General features: G+C 39.4%; 1 protein-coding gene across 1 annotated transcript; it reads left to right on the top strand.

Moving 5' to 3' along the window:
- The first annotated feature begins 253 nt into the window (after positions 1-253).
- On the top strand, positions 254-14,750 carry LOC104162393 (myosin regulatory light chain 2B, cardiac muscle isoform). Its single transcript, XM_009701108.1, has 6 exons — positions 254-340; positions 3,141-3,216; positions 4,686-4,790; positions 8,319-8,397; positions 13,409-13,457; positions 14,223-14,750. Exons 1-6 carry the CDS (start codon positions 305-307, stop codon positions 14,319-14,321), a joined length of 444 nt encoding a protein of 147 aa, XP_009699410.1. The 5' UTR covers positions 254-304; the 3' UTR covers positions 14,322-14,750.
- Positions 14,751-18,070: the final 3,320 nt, after the last annotated feature.

The following is an 18,070-nucleotide window of genomic DNA, read 5'->3' as shown; positions in this document are numbered from 1 at the left end:
CTGGCAGGTTCCAGGCCAGAGCAAAGGAATGGCAAAAAGCCTCAGTGAGAGACTCATCTGTTACTAAAGCAGCATTTTTTATCCCATATATATATATATGTAGGATTGAATTAAAAATCTTGTCATAACAAAACACAATCCTCTTGTATTACTTGACTTTGTATATTTTACCTCCTGTTACAGATGGAATTTGTTTTCATGGGTGCTTAACAGACAAAGTAATAGGTATTTGATGTTTTTATTTGTATTACAGGCTCCAAAAAAGGCAAAGAAGAAGATAGAAGGTGGTTCCAATGTGTTCTCTATGTTTGAACAAACCCAGATCCAGGAGTTCAAAGAGGTTGGTCACTATTCTGCTGTTGTCTATAGTCTCCTGTCGTTGCTAATGAATAACATAGGTTTTGTTTGTAATCTTTATTCAATTCTCCATCTGCTTTAATAGAACACACGGTTGTTTTCTGAATCATCTCTGTGGTTTTGGCTAGCGTATCGTTTTCCTTGTGTGTTTGTTTGTTCTTTCCTTCATTCTTTCTTTACTTCTTTCTGTTCCTCCCTCCCTCTCCTGTTTCAAGCTCTAGACTTACTTGAAAAGCCCCCAAGTCCCTGCCCCAAAATAAATTAAAATTATAATCTCATCCACTTTAGCCCTGATTCAGGAAAACACTTGAGCACATGTTTAAAGTTAAGTTTAAGTGGTAGTTTAAATAAGAATAGTCTTACGTGCTCAAGTATTATCCTGAACAGAGATGCCTTATTGAACCAGGGCTTTAATTACCAGGCTGTTCCACAATAGCAATAGAAAATATTCTTCTGCACCCTTCTAATACTGCCCACAAACTAGAAACAAAAATACCAAGAAGCCCTCAGCCAACTTTCTCCATAAATGCCAATAAAACGAAACAACATGTTGAGATTAACTAAGTAAGCATCTTTCAGCTCCCAAAGAATTTGGTATTACCATGCATTGTAGATTCTTTGACCAGTTGCCTGTGAGGAGGTAAATCTGATGGGCTGGAATAAAAGCTGAAACATATTAAAGACAGATAATTTGTTTGATGAGTTTATGCTCTTTTTCTGAGTGGACATTCTAGAATGTCTGTGAGACCATCACATTTTGCACTGGTTTGTCATTTTAAATTATTCATTTTTTCCCCATTTTTTGCTAACTCACATCTCCAAAGCAATTTCCAATGTGATAAATAGCTACTGTTTCATTTTGTACATGTGGCTTTCAACTTTACTGTTCATGAGGATTCCCATCACTAAAGGTCAGTGGTGAATGAGACTAAAAACCCATGCAAAGGATTGTGAATATGGCCCAGGCAAATCAGTTGAAACCATTGACCTTTTCCCCACAGTTAATGAGAACATGTTTAGCACTCTTCTCCCACCTCTTCTCCATAGCCTACGAACCTCTAGTTTTATTTTCTCCAAGGACTACTGTTTGAAGATGTACCAACAAAAAAGAAGAACTGGTCAGAATGCTATGTTTGATCTACTCTAAATAAGATAATACTAGGAGCATTTCTGGGGGGACAGTGGCAGAATAATGGCAAAAGCATGAGGCAGTGGAGTGGTCCACTGAAAACCAAGACCATGTTGTGTCTAAAAACTGCATACTTAGGACAAGTATTTCTGAAAAGCTGGTTTTGATCAGAACATTTTAATCTAGAGATTTCAACCAGCTCACAAGAAAATGTTTCAGCATTGCTGTTATTACATTATATTAAGTTCACCCATTAGAATACATACCTAACACTCTTCCTGTCTTCTCTGAGCTTGCTGTGCTCTGCTTTGGTCTTTGTATTTTCTTCTCTTTTACTTCCAAATTGTGAGGATCACTATTTAAAGCATGTCCCCCCAAAAGGAGGGAAAGCAACTCTAAAGAGTTGGGCTTAATTTTTTATAAAGTGATGGTTTGGCAGCTAAATGAAGGGTTATGAACATGTCTGCTGCAAGTAATCACGTGGGCAAACTGGAATGTGAGCAGTGGGGCTTTGTAAGAAACTGGAAGTAAAACTACATGAAGATATGCTGATATAATACAATCATGGCAAGAAGTGCACTCTGTAGAGCAGCAGACTCTAAAACTCCACAAGTTGCTGTAGCTGCAATGGACCAGCTGTATTCTCAGGAGAATGTTGTCTTTCATAATAATACTGAAGTAAGAATAACTCCTGGTCATTGTAAAGATACACTCTTGTATTGATGTGCATGTCAGACAGATAACCAGCTTCAGATACATGCCTGGTTCTACTAATATTCCCCATAGTATGACCAGGGGAATTTAAGGTCATTAAAGTCTTTCAAAATCAATGAAACATTAAAAGTGTGATGGCAGTGAATAGAGAGACATGCAAATAGGCAAATAGATAGATGGGCAGTTAGCTGGCTTGGTAAACAATGGTGAGAATGCATGAATTCTGTGTTGGCTGAAAATAGAAAAATAACTGGGTTTTTTCTATCGAAAGTGAAATTTTGCCTGACAAGAAGTATTTAAGGTCAACACATCGAGGTCTGTCAGAGCACAAAGTGCAGTCTGAAGGATACAATTTATTGGAAAAGGAAACAAACTTTGAATAAATAATACTATGAAACCTACATTTATCTGTACTTCTGAAAATTCAGCTATCTCTGTATGATGGATCATTTTAAGGCCCAAATGAAATTGACTTTAGCTTGATAGCAGAGAGATATCTACAGTAATTAAATGTTTTACACAATAGGATAGCTGCTCAAAGGAGCGAGATACGGGAAAGGTACAAAACACACAGAATAACCACTGACTAAATCCTCCCTAACTAAAGCCTCCCTAATTCAAACTTTTATGGGTTAAGGTCAGAATGGCTGGAACTGCCAGCATTGGCTTCAGCCCAGCTGCACACTGCACTGAGCATTAATTTAGTAAGAAGAAGTTTGGGTGGGTTCAATTAAGCCCCTTGCCAGGATACAGTAATGTGTTAAAAGTGAGGAAAGTGCAATGATGTGGCATGATGTGGATGAATCAAAGGAAGTCAAATATTCTTTTTTACAGTATGAATATAACACCCCCCCACCCACCCCCAGGATTGGTATATGTGATTGTAGCACTGTCCGGTGCAACATGGCAATGGCAATAATTTCCCTTTTTCTTCCAATAGGCTTTTACCATCATGGATCAGAACCGGGACGGCTTTATTGACAAAGCAGACTTGAGAGACACATTTGCTGCACTAGGTAAACTGGTAGTAATAACTAAATACTTAAAAGAAATGCAGCTTAAATTTCAAGCACTTAAGAAAAGTTTGTATTAGAATTACAGTGGGGGAAGTAATGAGGTACACAGGAGGCAAAAGGAAACCTGTTCAGTTTGATCTTCCTCCTTTATGGCAGTTGCTATCTTGCTTTATAGCTCCAGCTGGAAAGTCTCCTGAGCAGCCTCTTTCGGAAGCGAAATGAAGCGCTCTGGGACTCACTGGTGGGTGCAAGAGAGCTGTGCACCTGGCAGCTCTCCAAAGGCACTGATCCCTCCCCTGCAACTATTTCATAAAAAGCCCACCCAAGGAGGGGTCCATGCCAGGCATTTCTGATTTGCCTCTGAATCCAGGCTTCACAGGCTGCACCTTTTTCATCTAGGAGCCATGTGATATCTACCAATTAACATTGTTGTCATGGACTAGCTGCCCCTCTGCCCACACGAAAGTAGGAGGACTTCATGTGAGGCTCTGGGCTGTTGTGCGTTTATGTGGGGTGGAATGTGCATGTCATGAGATTAGATATTGTCCATTCCATGCGCATCACAATCCTGATACTATCAAGCAGATTAAAGCAAATCTTCCCAAGGAAAGGAAAAATCAAAATGCTCATGATCCCAAACCTGGAGTTGTATCCTTGTTGCAACATTTGAGGCTTGAATAGTGATGTAGGCATTTGGGTTTTTGCCATCTGGATCGTATTAAAAAGAGTTTGATAATAATCTTTAGTGCTCCCTGGGGTGGAATCAGACGCCAGCAGAGTCAGTGCAAGGAGCAGGAGCTCCTGAACTCTTTATTGTGACAACGAGGTTTGCAAACTTTGGCCTGTAGCTACTGTTACCTTGAAATATTTATTTCTTAAGGCCAAGTTCTGGTATCTTTCCTGCTCAGTGAAGCCCTTCAATGCCTATAAAGTACAGTCACAGCAAATTACCACTCAATTTGAGTAGAGTTGCCAGGGTCTAAATTCTCATCAATAGAACTACACAAGGATGGGGAAGGGATATGACTACTCAACTCATCTATCTGCCCTCTACTCAGAAAGGCATCTCAATATACAGGAGGGGAAAGACTGAGACCTTGGATTCACTTCAGTCACTTTGAACTCTGCCATATTAATATCAGTGAGGCCTGGATTTCACCTGAGGTAAAAAAAAAACAAAACACAAAAACAAAACCAAAAAAGAAAACCAGTTTATTTGGAAGTGCCCCTTCTTTCGTCCACTGCTGGCCATGTCCGTATTATTTATCCTTCTTACTCCTTCAGTCACCCTTTGATCTTAAAGCCAGCTCCGCCAATTTGTTTTACACTAGGGTATTGTGGAGTTGTGTTCTACCGTGTTATTAGCAAAGTTGCACAGAGCCCTGAGGTCCCCAGTGGGAGGAGATGAATGGGAATCATTTTTTGAAACACAATTTGTGATTTATTATGAAAAATGATGTCTGCTGCAGGTCGTCTGAATGTCAAGAATGAAGAGCTTGAAGACATGGTGAAGGAGGCGCCAGGTCCTATTAACTTCACTGTCTTCCTTACTATGTTTGGGGAAAAGCTGAAAGGTAAGTACCTTTGGGGATTGGAGAGGTATCTGTCAAAGATCCTCAGCACTGAAATATCTCAGCACCTTGCAAAATATAATAATGTATCCACAGAACAATGCTTAAAGGCAAGGAGTGATCTCCATTTTTGCAGACAGAGCTGAAGTATGAAAAGGCTAAGGGACGGTCCAGAGGACAATTCAAAGGTGTGATTTCAGCTTACATAAGCTAACATGAAAGTGGTAAGTTGAGGTCCAATAAGTAATGAAATAGCAGCAGCCTGGAGCACAGTGCAGATGAGTTATTCACCGTCAGTAGGTTCCTAGGCTGAATTCCATTGCTCATGCTATAGAGGTATCACTCCCAGTGCTAGCTCGTTTAAAAATATTTTCAGTATTTCTACAAAAAAACTTTTTGCACTCCTTTGGCTCATTATGCAAACATGACCTCCACATCATCCTTGCAGTTATAAGGCATGAAGGAGTAACACAGTCTTCCCTCATTTTCTGTATTAGTTGTAACCCAGTGGCCCAGCCATGGTTTCACTTGAGGCCAATAGTGATTTTGCCATTGGATGAAGATTTTGCTAAGTAACTCTTAATGGATTGGATAAATTGAAGTCTAATCTCAGTGGATTTACAATGATAAGGGAGAGGGATTTTGCCTGTTGCCACAGAACATAGAGGGAGCACTGTAGGGAGTTCAGAAAATAGGGGTACTACATTTGCTGTGGGAGCTAGTAATTTAGTCATATCTCTTATACTGTTAATGGCTAGACACTGCAAGAGAGGGAGTGTGAGGCCAAGAGAAACCTCTAGTCATCTTCCTATATGCATTAGAGATAGGTGAAAGCCTTGACCTTCAAAGCAAGGCTGGCCTTAGCCAAGCACATTCCAAAAGTTTGTTAAAATAACTAATGAACAGGAAAATGGAAAAATCTGATCCCATCTTCTTAAAAACATTTATTGTATTGCTGCTGGACTCTGGCTTTATATTGCTGAGTACAATTTCTGTGAAGTGCTCTCTACGCTTGGAATAGAAAATAGAGAGGTCTGAAAGAAACAATTAATGTAGCCGATCCTGAAAGAAATACACTATTGCTAAGGAACACAGCATGTCTGGGAAGCATAAGATGTGATGGAGAAGACTGTAGACTGACACTGAGGAGGGGATTTTATTACCCAGACATCAATCTGTCTTGATCACAGTGGTACCTTCACCTTTACATTCCAGATGTCATCTTGCAGAGTAGGTAGTGCCCTTCTCCATAGTCTTCCTTCTGGGATACGTGACTATTTCTTGTGGGGTGCCCTGCTACCCATTCCTGTCTATTTGTGGTGCTTATGATCACACAGAGCATGGAAATGAGCTCTTCTTGTTTTCCCCTGTTCCCTCTTGTCTCTTATGATTGCTGAAGCTGGCAAAGAGTCTGGCCCTGCCAGTTGTGTGGCCTAAAACCAGAGCCAGCACAGGAAGGTGAATGGTAAAGCATTACCCTCTTGTCCGCAGGTTTCCTGTTGGCGACTAGCAGAGGAGGAGGTTTTTCTTAATTTCCATTTGGTGAAGGGAAAATCACAGCTGTGCTTGTCATGCCCTTCTGGTTGGGTTTGTCATGCAAAGGAAGCAGAGCCAAAAGACTGCACATTCCCAATCAAAACTAATTGGGATGAAGAGCCTTTGTAGTGCAATTAGAAAGGGAGAAAGGGCTAGAGGAAGTGGATATGGCAATTTTGTAACACTCTTTATTAGCTAAGCACCACTTAGAGAATTTGGTGAAAGGTGCTTTCTAAGTAAAATTTGTTGTGCTATAATTGATTTCTGTCATAAAGGGGAAGCTGGGATTTTCGGGACGAGCTTTAGCTTTGTATATTGAGATTATGATGCCAGATGAACAGCTAACAAAACTCGGTTTATGTTAATGCCAACCACATGGAGCTGTTCCTACAGGGAGTCAGAATAATACAATTTGTACAGAAAACAGAGATGCCGCACATCAAAGAAACCACTTTATTTACCAGCTAATCAATAAAGAATGCCTGCTGCATTGCTTCTCTTCAAAGCCAAAGTCCAAGGATATGACACAGTAGAAAATGTAAAACACAGTAAGGAAAAAAAATCCCCCACACAGTGGTGACTACTTAAAATGCAGACCTTTCCTTGGAGCTGGAAGACATTTCTCTTCATGGGACAATCAAAACACTCATTAAATACCAATGCTCTTTGTATTGATCATATATACATTGCAGTTTGAATACATTGCCTACAGCTTGGCAAAAAAATATACATGGCCAATGTGTGGCAAGAAGCGGGCCACATAGCCTTAGGTTTATTCACTATTATATCCACTGAGATACTACTATTAATCCTTGTGAAACCTTTTAAACAAAGAAACCTAAAGATGGCATCAGGAGTGTATGTAGTCATTAGAGCATGGAACCTTGACTGGGTTCTATCTCTGCCAAACTTTGAAACAAACTGTGAAACTGCAGTTCTTCATGTTATTACCTTTTTTTTAATCATGCTTTCAACATTTCAACATCCCAAGTAGCTTCCTTTGTCCATGGGTCAGTCTACCTGCTTGTAAATTTAGTTTCCTACAGTTCTAAATGATTCTTTGTATTATATATACACCGTAATACTTTGAAATACTGGGGAATAGCTAGAAACGGAGTATATAGCCTGTCCTTTGGTGTGGGTTGAAATCGACTGCAAGTGAACATACTCCGAATCGGCAGTATTACAGAACAGTCAGAAACCCCAGCCAATATTAAGGCACTGTAAAAGCTAGTCCCTGACCCAAATTTTTTCCAGTCTAAATAGATGGGACAGATAAAGGATGGAAGAAAAGGAAGACGATTACTATCATTTTATTGCTGGGAACAGAGGAGGAGGGAAACTAAAGTCATACTAAAAGTCTGTGGCCCGGCTAAGAGCAGGAGCAAAATCTGGGAGTCCTGGTCTAGTGCTTTAAACCATTCTGTTTCTGCAAGTGACACTGAATGAAGAGACACTTAAGTGGAAGCACACTACAGAACACAAGTGCAGATCACCATTTTACATTGATCATCCTGTTTCCATTGCATTCCATTGACATTCTGATTTTATGATGAGCTCCTTTTCCTTTAGTGAGGGAAATAACCGCTTCTCTATATAGCGAAGAACAAGTAACATCAAAAAGTGTTTTCACAAGACATGTACAGTACAAGATTAAAGGAAGCCAGTGAGGGAAACAGTTTGTTATATTTTCGTTTCTGAAAGCCACTAATCCTCTGGGTACTGATATTGGAGACCAGTTCCTGGAAGTTTTCTCTCCTGCAGACATAGAATAGATATGAGTTATTATTTTTAAGCTTCTGAGCATTGAACTATTCACCTCTATTGTTTATCTGACATGACAAATGCTGCCGACTTAAGGAACATTTGTCTTCAAACGTACAACTGCAGAATTCTCCATTTTGCACTGTTTTCAAGTGAATGCAATTACTTAGCAAGTATTCGGCAGATATAAAAATACATCCAGGCTTCTAAATTATATTTCATTAATTTTAGGCACGGACCCAGAAGAAACCATTCTGAATGCTTTTAAGATTTTCGACCCAGAAGGAAAAGGCCACATAAAGGCAGACTAGTAAGTTTATTTCAAATCCTTTTAAAAGAATAATAATAATAATAATAATAATAATTGCACAAGTTTAAAGAACTGCTTAAAACCTATATTTTTCACAGTATTTTAAGAGACAGGGGAACTGTCAGGCAGAGAAATATTTAGCTTTGTAAGCCAGAGTTAAAAGACTGGACTATTGTATGAATGTATTTGTATATAAAAAGAGATGTTATTGTCTTCAGACATTGCAAGAGGCAACGGAAATATAATCACATGTAGGCCATTAGATAGCCTTTTTTGAAGGTCTGGATATAAATCAACACATGACTCTTTGTAGATTAACTCCATATGTAAAATTAAAATGAATGTCTGGTGCCTAACACTGAGTGCTTGACTAAAATGGGAAAGTTAGTCCCCTTTTAAAAAAAGTGATTAATTTAATTAACTCCAGGACATGGTTTTTGTGAGGATATTTTACTTGTTATGTGTTTATCGTTTGAGCCTTCTGTTTCTAGACAATAATTTGCTGTAAAATTCCACTAGATATAGTAGGAGCCAAACCAAATAATACTATTAATAATATAGCAATTATTGTCAATATGGCTCTTTTTTTAAATAAGGAGGAAGGACCTAATTTGTATTCATAACCTGTTACACCAACAAAGCAAGGTAAAAGGACTTTAAGTGCCAATTGCACAGATGTAAATCCTCATTGCATTGCCAGAACGGGGTAAGCAGGCCCTCAGGTAAATGAGATAAATGATATCAAATCAGGGCAATGGATGAAGAGGTCTGACCTATGGCTCCAGTGAAATGTTTTATGTGCCTAGATTTATGCATATGCTTGAATTCCTTGGTGAACTTGGGACTCTATACTTTTACTGCAGAAGGCATTTCAGGTAGATCTTATAAGGCATAATATGTATAGGAAATTTATTAGGGAACCATGAGTTACAAAATTGTATTTGCATCAATTAATTCTGCTAATGTTGTGATAAGGTAAATGAAAAATAAACCTCTTACCAGAACCTCTAAGGTGGAGTTTTCCATGACAATTATTGATGTCTCACAAAAGTTAGTTGAAAATACAAAATTCACATACAATGTTTCTTTCCATTACCAATATGCTTTTCTATGACAGTACCCCAGTGGGTATGAGAGTCCTATTATGGTATGCAATATGCAAAATAAAAGCAAAGAGAGTCTTTCCACTAAAGAACTTCCAAATTAACTAAAACACAAGTGGATGTGGCAAACAATCAGAAGGAACAGTCGTCCTGATTGTTTTGGAGTTAACATTATCCGAAAAGCCTGGGAAGAAGAGTCAGAGGGGCACATCACAAGTGACTCAAACAATCAGAATAAAATGTAGCCTGTTGGCAAATAGGCCAGATCACACGGCAGTGAAATCACAAGCTTGAAATACAACCTTCTGATAATACAAAACCCATGAAATGTTATATTTCCCACCACTATCTGTAACGATATACTGCATACAAAATCTGCAGCTTGTCACTCTGTGTCCAGTTCTACATTCCTTGGATGCTGGAAGCCAGTTGGAGTTTGGGGCAAATTAGGAATGCAGTATCACACTCCAAAATGAAGATGTGAGAGAAATACTTTTATTTTTCCTTGATGGAAAAGGTCAACCTTGTCCCCACCCCCACTGCACTGCTAACATTAGACAATTGTTTTAGTTCATCACCACAACAGAGCATAATGTTTACTTATTAGACCCGAGGGTAATGTTGATCATTACAGAACAAACCATTAAATCAATTCCGTGAATGTCTTTGAGGTTTAACTTCTATTCATATGCTTCCAAAATTTAGACATTTGAAGGTTTTGAAATAATTTTTATGTTGGCTCATACAGCCATTTCAATATGACAGTTAATGTTAATAAATAATATTTCTCCATATTAAAAAATCCTGGAATGTTTCTCTCCAAAACCAGCCATGTTGACCTTTTAATCAGAACTTCTTTTTATGTTCATGGAGTTAACATCCTTCTGGGGATTTTTATTTCTCTTCCCTCTGCGTGTTTTCACCTCTAGTCTGGAAATGACTCACTTAGTCCATCTGATGGTAGCTGGGATGGAGTCTTCTAACCTTTCCAGAAGCTCCAGGAGTTTGTAACTTACTTCCAAATTCAATGACAGACTTTGTTTGTCTGCATCATTATACCACACATAAAATCCTTCCTATAGCATGATGTCAAAAAGAGAAAATGCTGTAGGTCACATTCTCAGCTGGTGTAAACTGGCATAGTGTTTGGAAAGGTTAGATGATTCAGTCCTAAATGCCATTCATGGGACAAAGAGAGTCAGGCCAACATCAACTGTGTCTAATGCTGATGCCAACAAAACTTTTCAGATTTGTACCAGATGAAAATGGACGCAGGGAGTTTATATGCATTCTGGACCTTTTGAGGTTACTTTGGCTGAGCTAATGATGTTTCTCATCATAGTTGTAGAGCACTGCTCATTTCAACTCACCTGTTTTTCTCCAAGACAGCACGGTAGAAAGGGCAAACCCAGTCAAAAACCAAAACATCCCAGAGATTTCACAGATAATTTAAAAAAAGGTTTTGGAAGTATAAGAATGCAACAAAGTATTTGTAACTGTAGAAGGAACTGATGTCAGCCAGGACAAGAGATAACATTTAGACTCCTATGTCAAGGCAAATGGATATTCTTTTTTGCCAGGAAGACTTTGATTTTTTTTTTTAAATTTCTTTTGAGAAGTAAATAGTCTTTAAAAAAGAAAACAAGATACACAAAGAAAAAAGTGCATAATCTCTAGCTTTGGAAATTGTGAGTGTTTGTTTCCCTATAAAATAAATAATGGAAAATGTGCACAGATCCTTAACTCAGTCCTTCTTCCTTATGAGTGTGCCAGAGCCTACTGGGCTGTGCATCAGAAAATTATAATGAGATATTTAATCTTTTCTTTTCCTCTAAATACTCCAAGCATGTGAACAGAAGACACACAGTGCCCAGATCTCTTTTTAATTCAGTTCTGTTTGTGATGTAGTTTATTTGTGACTTCGGACAAAATTGCTGTAAGTGCTTCCTTCTATTCACCAAGCTCCTTCCTGGATCACACTTCCTATTTACATTTGCTAATGCTGTTTGCCCCAGTGCACATATATCCAATAACCAATTTATGCTGATGAGAATGATCTCTCTACTCTTGCACCCGCTGGTCATTTGAGAATTTGACTTCAAAAAATGCAGTCACATAACAAATGGCCAGGGTAACAAAACAGAAACAGCAATATGAGAGAAAGAGATGAAGAAAGACTTTGCTAAGACAATGGTAAAGTAATGCAAGAAAAATACATACAATAGCTTAAGCTCTGTCTGTGACTTCAGAGTATTTCCCAAAACTTGCATGGATATTTTCACTCTTGTCCTTGTGGATAAGATTCTTATTCATTACCCAAAAACTTCTTTTTTCAGTTTTCCCTTTCTGTCCTTCCAAAAAAGCACTTCACATCAACAAGAAAGAGATTCAGAAGCGTATATGCCTCTCATGCAAATTGGGATATGTCTTTGTTGTAGCCTTTTACTGGAAAAAAATATGTGTGTCAGAGATATGAGGAAGTACAGTTGTAGCTTTGCCATCAAAACTACACTTTTATCTGTGTGACTTTTTTCACTCAAGATGTATGGTGTACAGGAGGAGAAAGAGAAGCTTTACTATTTTGCCTGAACATCTGCATCCGCAGTAGGTGAATTTTGCTCATATGGAAGTGTTCCTACGCAGGCATGATTTCTATTATAAATAGTTAGTTTTAAATGTTCACTTTAAAAAGCAGAAATAAATATTCACTTTAAAAAGCAGAGAGGGCCGTTTCCAGAAGGGGCTATTGCTCTCACTCTCCCACAACAAATCCTTCCAAAAAGCAGCCTTTTTTCAGATCTACAAACTAAATCAGATTTCTATACTTGTTTCAGTTTTTGTTTTTGTACAACAGACTGCTCATCTGTTATCACAGGTTTATAGTCTGTTTTACTGATCTAGAAAAAATCCTGAAAATATACAGATACCTTTGGTAGTAACAAAAGGAGACAACTCTGACTCTTCAGTGTGAATACAAACTCTTTGAGATTAATATAGGAATTCTCCTACAGGAAGGGGAAATTATTAGTGTAAGTGAAAGGGATGTTTATGTGATATAACTGAGTTCATACTGGTGGATGTTCTAGCACATTGTGCATGTACTGCCCGCAGCACATGAGTAACTGGGTGAAACATAAAGACATTTTATCTAAAGGGGTTAGTCTAGAAACAGTAATCATTCTTTCTGGCTTTTCTATTCACCTATAAATTTAGGTAAAAAAATTACATGCTTGACTGACTTCCCACAATAGGTTTGAAAACAGAGGGCAAATCAGCTGAGAGTCTGTCCCAAAAATATTCTCTTTGATGTAATTGCATAGGATGCAGATTGTGTGTGGGATAAGCTCCTTGTTACAGTGCTGTAACTCCAGATCAAGACATTGTACCGTGAAATACAACAGGTCTCATGCAGTTTCACAGTCTCCTGTGGGAATGACTGCATGCAAATAAAGGGATTCTCAGATGATGATTTGGAATAGCTGTTGGAGTTCTCTTTCAAGTCCTCTTTCTCATTTCATGCTCTGTTCCTTTCATCCTCAGATTTTACAGAAAATATTCTCTCTTTTGGTTTTGTTAAGTGATCCAAACTTTAAACAGCAAGTGAGAAAACCTACCATTTCAGGTTAAGATAAGCATACAAAATTGCTGTATTTCAATTAGAGTAATAACCTTAAACAATTTTAAACCTCTATAAAATGTCACAAAACCAAAATAAGTTGGCAGAGCGAGGCATTGACACTGATGGGTGCCCACAGAAAATCTCTTAGAATATCATGTAAGGATTAACAGCTTTAATTTATGCGGTCACACAGATTTTCTTTCGTGCAACTTCAGGAGGGATCTTGCCATCTGAATTGTCATGTGCCATTATCACTCTTTAATCAGGTTATTTGGTTTTATTTGAACAGCATCAAAGAAATGCTTATGACACAGGCAGACCGGTTCAGTCAAGAAGAGGTAAGGACTTTCTTCTTTATTCAAAATAGGAATCCATCTCCAGCTACTATTCAGCAATAAGTATTTGCCCCTCTTTAAATGCATGAATTCAGCTGAAATCCAGACTGAGAGAAGGTTGATGCCAGCTCTAGCAATTAGGAACAATTCAAAGCATCTCTTCTGAATAGCTCCATGGCTAAATCAAAGTCAAATAGATTCTCTGGACTTCCATCCAAGTGTAAGCATGGCCTATCTCTTGATGTTCTTTACTGTGGTGAGCTGGGCAATGAATTTACTAGAGTTCAAGTGGGTTTGGGTGGGGACTGTGATCTGGTTTCCATTTCTGTGAGAGTTATTTTGTTTGAAATCTGAAATGCGTTCTGAAATGAGGTACTGACTTTGTGGTTTGTGTGAGACTGAACATGGATTCTGCTGGCTGGAAGGAATTTAGAGGGACTTTATTTTTCAGAAGGGGAGATTGAGTGGAGTTGGTTCGTGGCAAGAACAGACTGGAGTGTAGACTGTAGTACATTATTTGGCCAGGGTTTACCTGGATTTCAGGGACACCTCTTTTCGACAGCGAACTTGTTGGAATTTTATCAGGACTGTATTAACTAGTTGTGTCCTAATTCCTATTTCAATGTTACTGGAGCTAAGGAGGAATTTTCCATAGTGGTTAATGGATCAAGGCAGAAGGGAGCTGCACTGGTTTGAAAATGAAAAGCAGTACATATTGCTGTCCCACAGTCCTACGTTTGTAACACTTACCTCCTGTTTGCTTGGCAGATCAACCAGATGTTTGCTGCTTTTCCTCCAGATGTCTCTGGTAATCTTGACTATAAGAACCTCTGTTACGTTATCACCCATGGTGAGGAGAAAGACTAAGAGGAAAGAGATGAACTTCTCCTGTCATGATGCACCAAGTTATTTCATAATGCTTTTGTGTGCAAGACAAAGGGCTAAACATTCAGTATGTGAAGCCATGTGGTCATCAGAAGAAAACCAATAAAACAATTGAAATTAGATTAAAGTTATTTAATGCTCCTGTTTTATAAAAGATGAAAATACCAACTTAGTAGAGTTTTTTCCCATCCTTTTTTTTTTTTTTTTCTGTCAGTGGTTTGAAATGGAATTTTCTTGATGAACTGATGCTTTCGTGATTTATTGACAACCCTAATGTTCACCAGATGGTCCATTGGGCACTGTTGCTTAACCTCTTGTCTTTTATACATAAGCTCCATGTATTAATTGAGAAATCCTCTAAGTTATTGCACCAGGAAGAGTATTTGGTAAATAGAATTCTGTTCCATTTCACAGCCCCTAGCAATGAAAGTGTAAATAAAACAATCTTAAGCTCTTGTGAATAAGCAATGTGCCCTCTCCATCTCAGTGATGTGGCCAGTTTCATAAGCCATTTGGTTTGATGCAAAAGAACAGAAAGAGTGGAATAGTGGCTATTTTTCTCATAGTAAAATTTACCTAGGCACACTTAGAAACCAGTAATAATGAATTTCCCCCTTCAGAGTTACCTTTATTATGTGTAGGAGGTTGTCCATGAAATAACAATATATGAAATAACAGTAACTCCTAGTCTTTCAGCTGTTGGTCATTAGCCTTGTGAGGCACACACTGGAAGAACGTGTATTGCCAAAGATTGTCGGAAGTCTAGGGACAAAGACAAGAAAAGAACTCAGGAACAGTAGCCTAGGGTTACACATGAAAGCAGACTACCTCTCACTTTTATAATCCAAGATCAGCGTAGTTTCTAAAATAGGCTACAGTTTCTTGTATTTGGACTTCTAGGAACTGCGCATATTCTGCCTATGTGGAATATTGCATTAATACTTCCTGCGTGGGAGTCAGAAGGATGTTGCAGCCAAAGTAAAACAAACTTCTGCTGTTTTAACAACTAATGAAAATGGTTTCCTTTTGCATCAGTGTTGTTGGCACCACAGTCCCACAAACACTGCGAAGACGTAACAAGCCACTTATTTTCTGTTTCCATCTTAGTCTTTGTAGAAAGAGAACCTGAGGGTAAGGTGTCGAATTCTGCGCTCATCAGGAGGGGCAGAAATTACATGAAAAGACGTCAGCATCTGCACCACTTGGGCATGTGACATTTACCCCCACCTACATATTTTGTTGTTCCAGCAAAACCCTGCACTCAGTGCACTTCCGTAATATAGAACAACTGGAATGAGAAGGCTCTTAGCAGACACAAAGTTGATATAATAAATCTCACCCCTCTCCCCTCTGTCCAGAAGCAGTGTGCATATTCCTGTAACAACACTTTTCTAGTATAAGTAGGCGATTCTCAGTTATATCTACCAGTAATAACCTCTCTTAAAAATATTAGTGGGCACACCTAGAATAAAAATTTGGCCCTTTCTTGATGAATCTTGCTGAAGATGTGGAGGGGGCTTTAGCACTTCTTGCCGTATGTTCCTGTAATATTTGAAACAATTGCATGGTCACCCAGACCGATCCCTCCCAACAAGGTGTGCATCCTGCCTGGGCTTTGGGGACTAGGAAAACTTCATGCAATGCAAGAGTCTACACGACCTCTTTTTCCACCTCATGGCTTATTCACCAGAAGCTAAGCCTTCCTGTACAAGTACAATTCTTACCACTGTTTCACACGACAGCTCTTTTCTTCCCAGAATGTGCTTTTTTTTGTAGGTGTATGACCATTACTTATGGGATGGGGTTGTAGATAGGCAATGGAAGGTCATGGAGGTAGAGGATTTTCAGTGGCACAGTAGAAAAGATGATTCATGAGGTTGCACTTTTAGGCTTTTATGCGGACCCAAACAAGTGATAGCACTTCTCAGCAAAGAAAGGAGCTGCTTATTGGAAAGGGCTGCAAAATGGATGTTTCATTTACAGACTTCATTGGAAATTGCTTGAGTGGTGGGTTTGGAAAATGCTCTTGTATGGTGCAAACACACATGTAAAATCTAATACTGCCTTGTACAAACTCCACAAAATCACATACCCAACCGAACGAGTACTGACTGTTCCACTAACAGGAGCTGAATTCACTCGTGCATCAGATGTCTGACAGTACTTACGGTTTTTGCACTGTTTAAAGATTTCAGAATGAGACTGAAGACTAGATAAAATGACATACAACCTTACCTTTGGCCTTCAATCTAGAGAGGTTTATTTTTCCTCATGCAAGCTGGTAGGCAAAACTTTGAGGATAATGCTCTTGAAAGATGAGGTCACATTTTTCTATCAAAGCATGCACACTTTTTGATGGATCCTTTTTCATCTGCTACTGCCTAGTTACATGACTTCTTCAAGTGCAGCTCTGTGGCATCTTAGGCTGATGGAAGTCTGGTCTGAGCAGTTCCACATTCTCCCCTTCCCCTGGATGCACTCCCACTGCCTCTGGTCAGCACTAGAGCTCATGCACACACATCAGGTGCCAACTGAGAAGAAACCTCCTTGCTCTTCAGTCACATCAACTCCCTCAATTTTCTTGCCTGTCTGCAACTGTCAGCACTGAGTGCACTAATAGGCCTTAATGGCCTTGGCAAGTCTCACGTGGAACCTCCACCCACACCTGCTGTCTGTGGACCCAAGAGCCCCATCCAAGATCAGCCCAGGGCCTTCAAACATTTCTTAAGCTACACTCTTGGACTTATGCTACTTCTTGGGCCTTCCAGATCCCTGTGGACCCACTTAGCAATCACTAAACTGTGTATGACTCTAGTAACGGTCACTAGATGCAACCTTGATCTGCAGCTTGATTTTTCAGCTTGATCTTGGACCTGCCTCATCATCATAGACTTGCCTGATGATCTGGATTCTTGAACCTGACTACTATCTTTGGGCTTGCCTTGCCCAGATATTGATGAGGCCACTTTCCTGCTGGCCATGTTACCATGCCCTGCTGCAGGCTCCCCATTCCTTAGGGAGCAGCTGCTCCCTATCAGCTGTGGATGGGGCAGGAGCATGGAGCTGTGGGGAAGATGAAAAACAGGATGACCTTATTGCAGATTAGGTTGAGCTAGGCTTTGTCTAGATGACCGATTTGTTTTGCAGCAGTGCAATTTTGAAGCAAATCACTTGATTGCCCCTACTTACCTTAGGCAATCTAGATAGCTTTTTTGGGAGGAAGCTAAACCAGAGGCTCTGCTTGAAATTCAGTCCAAATTTCCTCCAGTTCCTGGTGGGCACCAAACCAGGGTGCAGGCTGTGAGAGCCTCCAGCAGCTACCAAATGTTCACACACCACCAGAGTGCTCTCAACTACCCAGAGCTCTCATGACACTCTGAAGTTGTTCGTGGGCTATACATAAAGCCCCAAGTTCCATGTGACCCTACCTATTTACCTTCAGGATTTTTGCACTTCTGCTGCTCCTTCCTCACTGGTGCACTCTTCTCTTTGTTCAAAATCCATTTCTCCCCTTTTTTCCCTGTTTGTTGCCCCAGAATTACTGCACTTCAAGGGTAGTGCAGCAGGCATGTGCCTATTACAGACTGCTTGAAGAGATCTTTGGGTTGGGCTACACCACCAAGCGTGTTGATCATTTGGACTTCTGCACCTTGGGCTCTTGGACCATCATCCAAGAGAATTTGGAGCTGTAACCCTCCCCTTCTATAACAGGGAAGGACAGATGTTCAGAT

Source organism: Cariama cristata, unplaced genomic scaffold (genome assembly GCF_000690535.1).
Source record: "Cariama cristata isolate BGI_N322 unplaced genomic scaffold, ASM69053v1 scaffold5005, whole genome shotgun sequence".
Classification (NCBI taxonomy): Eukaryota; Metazoa; Chordata; class Aves; order Cariamiformes; family Cariamidae; genus Cariama; species Cariama cristata.
This window is presented reverse-complemented; position numbering and strand designations above follow the sequence as displayed.

Excerpts from the sequence above, each read along its gene's own strand:
- LOC104162393 (XM_009701108.1), top strand. The coding sequence starts at position 305 with ATGTTTGAACAAACCCAGATCCAGGAGTTCAAAGAG. Across the intron at positions 341-3,140 it reads AGATCCAGGAGTTCAAAGAG|GCTTTTACCATCATGGATCA; the intron begins GTTGGTCACTAT and ends TTCTTCCAATAG. Across the intron at positions 13,458-14,222 it reads ACCGGTTCAGTCAAGAAGAG|ATCAACCAGATGTTTGCTGC; the intron begins GTAAGGACTTTC and ends TTTGCTTGGCAG.